Here is a 12191-nt window from a genome sequence, read left to right on the forward strand (position 1 = left end):
CCAATAATTTGTATTCCTGGTGTGGCACTGTGGGTTAATGTGCCATACTGCAAAGCCGTTTGAACTGCAAGGTCGGTTGTTCAAGCTCACCAGCTGCTCCTCGGAAACCCTATACAGGGTCGCTATGGGTCGGAACCGACTCTATGGTAATTAACAACAACAATTTGTGCTCCAAATTTAGAAAATCAGTTGTATGTATGAAAAGGAAATGTTATTTTGAGTTTTAATGGCCAATTTCTGGGTTATTGTTACCCAACATGTCATTCTAGAGTAACTTGTGTAAGAATTGGTAGAATTTTTGTTAAAAAGTGAAGTTCCTGAATAATGCACCCCAAGTTATTGATTCAGAATTTTTAGAATTACAATCCTAGATTTAACTGTGTGTCCCCTGGTCCCCTCTTCCACTGAGGATTTAAAAAGCACAATTACATTTTTTAGTTTTTATTTTATTTTATTTAGCTAAATTTTATTTTTTATTTTATTTAGCTAAATTTTATTTAGCTAAGATGTGTTTTTATATAATAAAGTTTGTAGATGGAAGCTCCAGATTATACTGAAATCTCATAAATGTGCAACATAAATGTGAAGCAAATATGATTGGAGAAATTGAAAGTTTTTACCTTGGTAGGTGGCTGGTATTCTACTTAATCGCATTCGATGAAGGAAGGAGATCAGGACTTTAAACTGAGATGGCTCATTTTGGGGGTGGGGAGGTTGCCCACATTATTTCAATTGTAGATCAGTAATAAGCCACAGAGTCCTGGTGTGGCGCTGTGTGATAAGCATTGGACCCCAAAGTCAGTTTGAACAGCAAGTTTGGTGGTTCAAATCTGCTATCCACTCCTCAGAAACCCTATACAGAGTCACTTTGAGTTGAAACAGACTCTGACTCTATGGCACTAAGCAACAAAACAAGCCTGTGTTTTCTTTTGTTATTAATATAATTAATTATTAATATAATTAGTACTCCATTGGGTTACAAATGATTGGACATTGCGAATTGCAACGTACAGAGTCTAGATCTATTATGTAACACTGAATATTTTTACCTATAATTTATTGAAAATATCCATCTGAACAATGCTGTTTTTGTTCACACAATCCTATATTATTTTATAACAACAACAACAAAATGCCTCTACTAGCTGTAACTTTTCGTATTGATGATGTCATGGCCCGTGATTCACTGGCTTAGAAAACGACTATGAGATTCTTCCAAGAGTTTCTTCTTTCAGTACCTGGAAAGTTGTTCGCTGCTAATTAAGCCTAAACCGTGGCTTTGGGTTTGCTGGTCCAGTTATTTAAAGCCACCTGGGCCTCAGTAGTCCAGATGCTTCCGTTGAGCCGTGAACTAATGCTGGTTCTATTTGGATGCCAGCATTGATTATCTTTGTCAGTAAGCTAAGCGCCATCAAGTTTTGCAACCTGTATTTTAGCACTAAATGTGTATTTAAAGAGCTCTCTCTCTCTCTAGCCCACCTCTCTCATTCTTTGTGGATTATGATACTTAGGACCTGTCCCATTTGTCCCCTCTTCAAAATCAAAGCACCTCTCAGACAGTGAAGACAGTGACAAGATGTAACATCACCATCTTGTTTGTATGAACCCACTTGTTTATGCACTAATCTTTTCCAGTGGCCTGGGCCCCATCATAGACCATTTCACAGGCAAACTAAGATTGATGCACTCAATCTGCTTTTAGCTTGATGCTTAGCCACATCATAAATCTGCTACACAGCTGGCATCACCATCCCGAGAAGACTCCTGACTCACCAGACATGTATGGTAGGTCGGGGCTGAGCTGGGCTTTTCTGACTCGAGATCGCACTCTGCCATCCTTCATATTGTGCCGGCTTCTTTGAATGAGGACCGTTGAGCAAACAGTAAAACCTTCTGAAATCTGAAAGTTGAGTAGTGTGTCTTTTCAGCACGGGGGAAGAGCTAACACAGCCACTTCATGTTGAACAGCACAGAAAGCAACCAGTTTCCCTCTAGTAAGCATCTGTTTTACCAGAACTTTTTCTTGAATGGTCCTTTGTTAGGGGCAGGGCCACCCTTATAATAGGAGGGAAGTGGGAAAACTGTGAATGGCAGAAAAGAGGGCTTTTTTAAAAAAATTGTAATTTGGGTAAAGGCTTACAGAGCACGTTGGTTTTCCTTTCAAAATTTCACGCACAGTTGGTTTTGTGACATGGACTGTAGTCCTCACAATGTAAGACACTCTTCCTAAGTCTTCTGTGTTTACCATTTCCCTCCATCTCTGTCTCTCCTCTCCCTTCCTGCTCTCTGCTCTTCATCCCTGGCAGGTGCTGCCCTTTTGGGTTCCAATGGGTAACTGCTCTAAGGACTGTGTACCTCCTTCCTGTTACTGTTCACCTACCTGATAGGCCTTTAGTGGGCTCTTTTGCAAAATGAAATACTTACCTCTTCCTTGCGTGCTGCTCGCCTGCCCAGATTTAAAGCAAACAGTTGGATAAATAAAAAGACCTGATTGGTTATGTAGCAGACAATTGGTTATATATTTAAAAATGGTTACATAAAAATTTCACCATATATGTAAGATGAGCATACACGAAGGAAGTACACAATCCTTAGAACAATCAACCATAGGAAATCAAAAAAGGGCAGCTTTTGCCCAGGAATCAAACTCAGAAGGCAGGAAGGGGAAATAGGAAAGAGCCATGGAGGGAAATGGTCAACAGGAAGGCCTGGGAAGAGTGCTCTTACGTTGGGGCAATTGTAGTTTGGCACTTCCTTAAAATGGTAAACATAGAGTTAAGTTGTTGTTGTTTTTGTATACAATCAACTCATAGAAACCCAAAAGGACAGAGTGGAACCGCGCTACAAGATTGCCCAGGCTACGGTCTTTATTGGAGCGCTAACACTGTTGTTGTTAAGTGCCGTGGAGTCATTTCCGACTCATAGCAACCCTGTGTAAGATTTTCAAGGAGCAGCTGGTGAGTTTGAATAGCCAACCTTGCGATTCAAGCCAGCCTTTCAATTCAAACAAACCTGTGGTCATGTGCTTATCCTACACCGTCACACCAGGACTCCACCATACCACCCAGAAATTCTACTTCTAGGATATACCCAAGAGAAATGAAAACACATGTCTACATAAAACCTGGTACATGAATGTTCAAAGAAGCATTAATGATAATAGCCAAAAATGGAAACAGCCCAAATGTTCATCCACTGATGAATGGGTCAAGTAAATATTATTTGGCCTTAAAAAGTAATGAAGTACAAGTTTGGGTTATCATGTGGGTGGGTCTTGAAAACATTTTGCTGAGTGATAGAAGTTCAAAGACCATATTGTCCAATTCCATTTATAGGGATGTACAGAAGAGACAAGTCTCTGGAGACAGAAGCAAACCCATGGTTTCCAAGGACTGAGGGGAAGAGACAATGGACTTTATTCATTTGCAGTGATAAAAATATTCTGGAGCCACAGGCATAGTGGTGATTGTATAGTATACTCTGAATATACTGAAAACTCCTGAAATGTATCTTTTTAAAGGGTGCATTTCATAGTATGCGATTTCATACCTCAGTAAAACTCTTACTTAAAAATTGAGCATTCAAATCTTTCGTGGGGGTAGATGAATGTGATTATGAATTGCTGAATCTTTGAAGTTCACATGGAATGGCTTGGGTTTTGGTTTGGGATATAATTGTTAGCCCCAAGCTGGACCATGATAAGTAAGGTACGGCACCCCAACTTACAAGTATGAGAATCTTGGCACTAACTGCACCTGGCTGGCCACTAAAACGTATTTAATAGATTCAAGATCATTAAAACTGGGGAATCTGTTAAGGATCAATGTGGTCTCTTTGCGTAGCCTTAAAATACAGGTGACTTGGTGGATAATGTCACTAAGGTAGGGAGACTCCTCAATGCTGGGCAGTGAAGTTCCTTTGGGTCTTATCGATCTGCCATTTAAAAATATGCATGCAGTGACTTCGGCTCCTTCAGTAATTGGCTCGTCTCTTACATTTTGTTTGTCATAGAGCATGGCATTCCGACTCCATTGCAGGTATACTCAGAACTGCTACTAATGTATCCTCTTTGACTTTTGCTCATGGAAGAGCTCCAGGTGAACACATTTTACTGATGGTTCAGAGTGAGCAATTATTAACCCTGAGATTTGTTGCTTCATCTTTCTTTTTGCCCTGTCCCAGGCCCCCAAACCTCATTTTTATTTATTGTTAGGGAGCTGATTAAGGAACTGTTTTTGTTTTTTGTTTTGTTTTAATTCCCTCTCTCTATCTTATCTTTCACTACTCCTCAATAATGGAGTCCTGGTATAACACTGTAGAATAAGCACAGGACTGGATAAGCCAGCTGCTCCTCGGAAACCCTATACAGGGTTGTTATGAGTTGCAACGGATGTGACAGCGTTTAACACCACCACCACCACCACAATGGTGGGTGATGTCACGGGAATAAATATTACATGCTCTGATATATGAAAAACAACATCCAGTGTGCATGTACTGTTTAGCTGCTGGAAATACAGTGTCACTGTGAGTCAGAACTGATTCGAAGGCACAGAACAACAAATAATAGTAGATTGTTGCAAAATTAACTATTTATGAGCTAGAGTGTATTCACTTCTTGAAATGCAAAAGAATACACACACACACACATATTTTCATTGCTTCCCCAAAATGATTTTTTTGCCCCCCAATCTGGGAGAGCTGTTCTTGTGCTTTCTAGCACTGACATTTCCAACAGATAAACTGTACATGCACCATAGCATGATACTGGTCTTTATATGTCAAAGCATGTAATATTTGCCCCTGTCCCAGTTACCCACCATTGTACTGTTGTTGTGAAATGCCGTTGAGTTGGTTCCTACTCAGAGCTTTCTCCTGCAGCGCTGCTACAAGGCTCCCTACCCACCATTGGTGATGGTGGTTATGTGCCAAGGAGTCGGTTCCGACTCATAGTGACCCTGTACAGGGTTTCCGAGACTGTAAGTCTTTACAGGAGCAGAAAGCCTCATCTTTCTCCCGTGGAACAGCTGGTAGTTTTGAACTGCTGACCTTGAGGTTCGCAGCCTGATTCGTAACCACTACACTACCAGAGCTCCTTCTCTTACAGAATGTCTCATACTTATGAGTGTCTTCAGAGGGGATTGAAAGGAACTTCCCTTTTCCTCTGGCCTGACATCCTTGGAATCTTCTGACTTTCTTTATTTCTCTGTTTTATAACCACTCTTGGAGTCCTGGTGTGGCACTGTAGGATAAAGCACTGGACCGCAAAGTTGTTTGAACCCCAAGGTTACTGGTTCATATTCACCAGCCACTGCTTAGAAACCCTATATAGGGTCGCTATGAGTCAAAACTGACTCAGTGGCTCTTAACAACAACAACAATAACAACAAACCCACCCTTAAAGTTTGCTTCACCTAATTCTTTAACCAAGTGTCATCTTGTCAACCCTGGCTCCTGGTGAACTCCATGTGTTCAGAATACAACTGTTTCATAGCATTTTGAATGATTGATTTTTTGCAAGTAGATAACTAGGCTGCCTTCTGAGGTGCCTCTGAATGGACTTGAACATCCAAGCTTTCAGTTAGCAGCTGAGCATGTTAACTGTTGGCATCACCAATGGACTCCTACCAAACATCAAGATTTCTCTTCAACCCGTTCCTTTTGTCCATGTTTCAGGTGGGCTGGGGACTCCTGTGGTTGTGACCACGGTGAGAGTGAGGCAGGATAGAGAATTCTTCCCACTCTCTAGCCACACCCTCCCATTCCTTTCGGTCTCTGTCTGCTGACGTAAATCATATTTGACCTTATGAGAACCCCAATTCTTACCTTCCTCTACTCTAAGTCTGGCTCACTCTGTCCAACTCCATTTTCATTCCTACCAAGCCTGGGTCCAGACCAATCTGTTCCTTTTTGCCTTTGTTCGTCTACTACACCCAGATGGGAAATCCCTAATTCTGGTACTCAGGTAACTGGTTCTCAGAGTCTACCTTTCCACTCTTATTCCTGTTCTAGAATATTCCACAATTGTACTACCAATTTCAAACTCCTGGTGTGGCCCTGTAGGATCAGTACTGGACTGCAAACCGCAAAGTTGGCAGTGCAAACCCACCAGCCCCATACAGGGTCACTATGAGTCAGAACTGACATGACAGCAGTTAACAACAGCAAAACTATTAATTTCAGATATTTTATCTCAACTTGAACCCGAGCCTTCACTTGTCTGTCAGTTTGTCATGCTGGGGTGACTTGCATGGTGCTGCAATGCAGACAGCTCCGTTGCTTTTCCTACCAAGGTGCCAGTATGTGAAATTCCAATAGGGTCACCATGGAGGACAGGTTTCAGCAGAATTTCCAGACGAAGGTAGATTTGGAAGAAAGGTAGTTGTGGACTACTTCTGAATGTTTAACCAATGAAAGCATTACGAATAACAGTGTGACATTGTCAGGTGAAGTACCAGGAGATGAAAACATTATGGATAGCAGCAGAACATTGTTAGATGTAATGCCAGCAAATGAGCCCCTCAGGATAGGCGCATTAGAAACCATATGACAACAAAGAAGGGACCTACATTAAGGTGCCTATCTGTACACTGTATATGCAGTCTCTGTAAATGGCATTGTGGACATTGAGCAAGGCCCCTTGAACAGCGTAGGGGCCTACAGGAATGGTATAAGCAAGCAGACCCTCCAGCTGGGAGCACAGTGTGGGCAAGGGTGTCGATTCAACCTGCATACAGTGTAGTTGGCATGCATGCAGATGTGTTTGACGGAGCCACATTCACCAGGTCTGTGTTTAGTTATTGAATACCTAGAATTATAGGCCTTCAGAGTGACAACCAGCGGAGAAACCTAGTCCAACCCCATATATCTTTTTTAAAGATAGGCCTATGTTGAGCTTCATTATAGGGAGTTCTTTATGTTGCTTCTGGAGTGCAGAATATAAACTGGTTGCTTCTACACACATGCACACACACAATTCCTTGGTGATTCACTTTTGACTACATTTCATGATCTTAGAAGTACTTATTCTTCCCTCCCCACCATTTGTAACCATTCCTCTTGACCTATAGAGGAGGATTTTTATTAAAGGAGAAATGTTTATGTTCACCTTTCTGCTCTCCTTATACATAGGTATAGCCATTGGAGTAACTCTAGTAATAAAAAGAGATATTTGTTTGTTTGCAAATGCGGAGGGGAAAGCTCATGATTTTGAAACAAGATCTGTACATGCCATTTGACTTACATTTATTCTTAAGAAAAAACATTCTCTGATTAGTGGGTAAACCAAACTGATCCAAATCGTCTTTGTCTAGACTCCAGTGCCACTGGGAGTTCTCAGCGATCCAGGGCATGGATTTCTGAATCTGCACATGTTTTTATCAGTCAATTTCCAGGGACCCTCAGAGACCATTAAGACAGATAATAAGTCCAGGTGAGATTTAGTTGTGTTCCGTATTATGCAAAGAACTATAATAAAGAAGAAAATACTATGTTTAGAAAAGAGATGACATATTACATGTGTAGATTGTTGCAGTTTTGAGAGCTCACTTTCCCACCCAAGTTCTGAAACCATGGAGAGAGAATGAATACGTGAGATGCAAGTGAAATCCGCTTTTATACTGGTTTCAGCTGTACTGATGAGTGTAGCCACGTTTGAGAGGCAAATAAGCTAGCTAACTGAATGTCAAAGTTAGGTAAATTCACTTCTCCACTTACACAGAAAATCCTGGGCCACTCTCTAGGCCCTCTCTGATAAGGGCAAGAGTTTTAGTGCTCAACTTCTTCCACAGAATACTCACTACAAGGTGGGAACAGTTAGATAATAGTGCAGACGGTTAACGTTCTTGCCTGCTAAGCGAAAGGCTGTAAGTTTGAATCCACCCAGAGATAGCTTGGAAGAAAGACCTGGTGATGTACTTCCAAATGACCAGTCATTGGAAATCTGTGAAACAGCTCTACTCTGACACACAAGAACTTGCCAGGAGTTGGAACCAACTCAATGGCAGATGGTTTTAGTTTCTGGAATTCTGGTGAGGCATTGTAGGATAAGCACTGGACTGCTAACCTCAAGTTCAGGGGCACTTCACAGCAATACAGTTGGCATTCTGGTTTCTAGATTGGAAGTAGAGAGTTGCTCAGCAACATGTGTACAGTGTGTTCTTCTCAGTTTTATCAAAGAGGGGCTTCACTTCCCCAAACTAGGAGGCTGGAATGAGGCCCGGAGTTGCCATACCGTAAATTCACCTAGTGGAAAGATAGATGAGTCATTCTTCCAGCATTACAAAAACCACGTTTTGTTTACGTTCTAAGAGCTCTGAAATTGGAGTGTATCCCAAGTCAATGGCCTCTTAATGGCTTTCTGGAAGACAGTCATGCATGATGTGTTGTTACTGCTGTAGTAGTGTGCATGCGTGTGGTTGCTGGTCCATGTATTTATTTGTGTGAGGAAGATGGCATCACATTTTCAGAATCATTTTGTGGATATGGGAAACAATTGTTTTCAAATATGGTCTTACTTAGAGTATAGCATTCCTCTGGTGAGGATCAGTTTTTCTTTTTTTAGTAAAAGTTCCAATTTAGTAAATCTCCTTTTTCTTCTTCTTTTTCCTAAAAGGGGGTCCTGATGACAACTTAATTGAAGGAGGAGGAACAAAGTTTGTCTGCAAACCCGGAGCCAGAAACATTACAGTCATATTCCATCCATTACTAAGGTACGTCCGATCCTGTGGTGCACTTAACTTAAGATCTGTATTTTCATTATTTATGTTGGCGCACTGCCTGCCAGTCGTTCAGTCAGCATTAAAGCAAGCCCTAAGAAGACTCATTCCATTTTTGAGGACTTCACTTTCAAAGTGAGACGATCAATAGAACAGATGAAGCCGGCCCCACTAAATAGTTACTTGGTCTCAGGAGTCAAAGTTCTTAAAATACTTTCGATGTTCTTTATCTTTCTTGCTTTCTCTCTCTTTCTTTCTCAATCTTTCTTGCTTCCTTCTGTCTCTCCCCATTCCCCTTTCCTCTTCTTCCCCACTCCCTTCCCCTCTCTTCCCTTCCTTTTGCCCTCTCCATCTCAGAACTGGGAAAAATCCAGCTGGTGGCTCTTTTTATAAATAAAGTTTTATTGGAATGCAGATGTGTTCATCCATTTGCATGCTGTCCATGACTGCTTTCATGCTCCAACAGCGGACCTACCCAGCTCACAAAGTGGACAGTGTTTTTTATCCTTTCCAGGAAGAAACACTGAGCCCTAGTCTAGTTTACACACCCTAATGACTCAGCTCTCCTTTGAGAATTGCAGGGATTTGAACAAATCCTGTTAGCAAAAGCAGTTAGCAAAAGCAGAAATACATTATGTCAGTCAAGTTTATGATAAAATATACAGAAAGGTAACTTGGTGTCTACAATAAAATCTATGCACATGCTCAGTTTATTGTGATGCTTTGATTGTAGGAAAGTAAGAATCCACAATACTGTCATTTGAAAAAAATTCTAAGTCTTACATTCCTTTAAGAAGGTGCTTGTTAGGCATAAATACCAACTATTATAGTATTTGTGTATTTTCGCTGAAATGAACCAGTATATATTTTTGTTGTATTTTGTATAATGAGCCTGAAACTCCTAGGTGGAATAAGTGATATACATCAAGATATTACATGAACTTTCTCAGCTAACTCCTTTAATATGGGAGGCATTTGGAATAACAGTTACACAGATGGTACTGCAATTTCCAGAGACAGTATTATAGGTACTTTTCGAAAGCATAAGCAGTTTATTGCTGGAGTGATTCTACCTTCTTATTAAGCCACACTTATTAAATCGGTGCCATTAGAACGAGTTAAATTCAAAGGACTTGTTTAGGTAAACGGTTATTTGAATTGTACTGCCTTATTTTCCCTAATTGACTTTAAATGCAAAACTTAAATATATAAATTAAAAAACAAAATCTTGACTTTAGCCCAGTAAAAAAATAAGAGATTTTAAAAGAAAATTTCATAACCTAAAAAAAAAAATCTGTTTTAGCAAACATTTGCAGCACATGAATTCAGTTAAGAATCATGGAATTATGAGAATTAAGACTTATTCTCTGTAGATTTAGTTCCTACACACACACGATAGGTAAATTATAAAATGCAGAATTTCTAGATTTCACAAATATATGTGTAATATATATATATATATACATACATACATACATATATAGCGCTCTGGTAGCGTAGTAGTTACGAATTGGGCTGCAAACCGCAAGTTCAGCAGTTTGAAACTACCAACTGTTCCACGGGAGAAAGATGAGCCTTTCTGCTCCCATAAAGATTTACAGCCTCAGAAACCCTGTACAGGGTCGCTATGAGTTGGAACCGACTCCATGGCACATAACCACCACCACCATACACATACACATATATGTGCCATTGTATTATCCTAAACACTGGACCTCAAAGTTGTTTGAAATTTTGAAATGCAAGATTGGCAGTGCAAACTCACCAGCTGCTCCTTAGAAACCCTCTACAGGGTTGCTGTGAGTCAGAACTGGACTCCACAGCACTTAACAACACCACACACACATGTATATGTATTATTGACCCTTGAACAATGTGGGAGTAGGCTTCCAGGTTAGGGACCCCATTGTCTCTCAAAATCCCAAATCTACCTGTAATTGATACTTGAACCTGGACCACCATGATGATCACGCAGAGATGCTGGTTTACGAGGGTCCTTGCAACATTTGAGCTACCGCAATAACAGTAGTGGAAACATGCATGTCTAAGTGGCCTCATGCAATTCAAACCTATGTTGTTCAAGCATCCAACTGTATACACCCACGAGGGGAGCTTCAGAAAGTTCGTGTGAAAATGGAAGTAAAAGATAATGGAATTTTCCCATGAACTTTTCAAAGCCCTCTCGTACATCTTACATACTTGCAGACGTGTGTGCACGCATGCAGCCGTACGTACACACACGTTGACATAGGTAATTAGTTTAGTGCTCATTCTCTTCTTCAATTACAATTGATTTCTACTTGGTTAGTGTTGCTGATTTTTAGGGAAATGGGAGACTACCTTAATCACTATAGGCATCTTGTAACAGGTTTAACACCATAATTCACTGCTAAGTCATGCTTAGATAATTGGAATCCTTATGCTTACATTTGTTACCAACTATAGAAGAAACCCATTGGAAGCTTTTAAACAATGTTGTTAAGAACCACATTTGGTGTATTTTTTACACCAAAGGGTTTTTTCCAGCCCCCACCCCTTGTAAAAGCCAAGTTAGGAGAATAAAATTGTGTATGTCTCCATGTCAAAACTGATTTCTCAAATGCACTGTTTCTACTTATATCACTGAGTTGTACTTTTTAAGGAATATGTTCTTGTGGTTTGTATGAAAGTTTACAGAGTAAATCAGTTTTCCATTCACCAGTTTGTACACATTTTGTTTCGTGACAATAGCTGCAATCCGGTTAGCATAGTAGTCTTCTTCCCGCTTCTTCCCTGGCTCCCCCATTTCCATTTGCCTATTTTTCCTGCCCCTTCCTGCCTTCTGAACTTCGTTGTTAAGCACATGCTGCCCTTTTGGTCTCATATGGTGAGTTGATTGTTCCGAGGAGTAAACCCCTCCCAGTTGCTGTTTGGTCGCACTACACGCCTGTTCATTGTTTCACTGCAAGTCCGGGGCCATGGCCTCCAGGCTTCCACCAGCCTCTGTCAGGAAGACCAGTGAGTCTGGGTTTTTTGTTTTTAATGATTCTGAATTCTCTTCTATAATTTTCTCTCCCTCTGTCCAGGACTTTCTATTGTGATCTTGATCAGAGCTGCTGGTTCATAGCTGGGCACCAGCTAGTCCTTTTGGTCTCAGGCTAGTGGACTGTGAGTCACATGATCTGCTAGTTCTTGGACTGAGGTTTCCTTGAGTTTGTGATTTTGTTCACTCTCTTTAGCTCCAGACAGGGAGAATAGTTGCGTCTTAGATGGCTGCTCACAAACCTGTAATACTCCAGTTACTAGGATAACAGCTAAAGTAGGATGTAGATCATTGTGTTTGTGGACTGTGTTGTGCCAGTTGAGCTTGGTATCCCTGAGTCTGTGGCTCCAAGTCTCAGTGCTGTGATGTCTCCCCAGAGTCCATGGCCCCAAGTCTCAGTGCTGTGATGGCCCCGAGAGTCAATGGCCCCAAGTCTCAGTGCTGTGATGTCC

The 12191-nt window shown here is 40.9% G+C and overlaps 1 protein-coding gene across 1 annotated transcript in view; it reads left to right on the top strand.

The window, feature by feature from the left end:
* Positions 1 to 12191, top strand: part of EXOC4 (exocyst complex component 4) — a 947076-nt gene that overhangs the window by 427473 nt on the left and 507412 nt on the right. The window contains 1 exon segment of the mRNA XM_006861146.1: positions 8615 to 8728. Coding sequence (XP_006861208.1) covers positions 8615 to 8728 — 114 coding nt within the window.

The sequence above is a fragment of the Chrysochloris asiatica genome, unplaced genomic scaffold (genome assembly GCF_000296735.1).
Source record: "Chrysochloris asiatica unplaced genomic scaffold, ChrAsi1.0 scaffold00041, whole genome shotgun sequence".
Lineage (NCBI taxonomy): Eukaryota > Metazoa > Chordata > Mammalia > Afrosoricida > Chrysochloridae > Chrysochloris > Chrysochloris asiatica.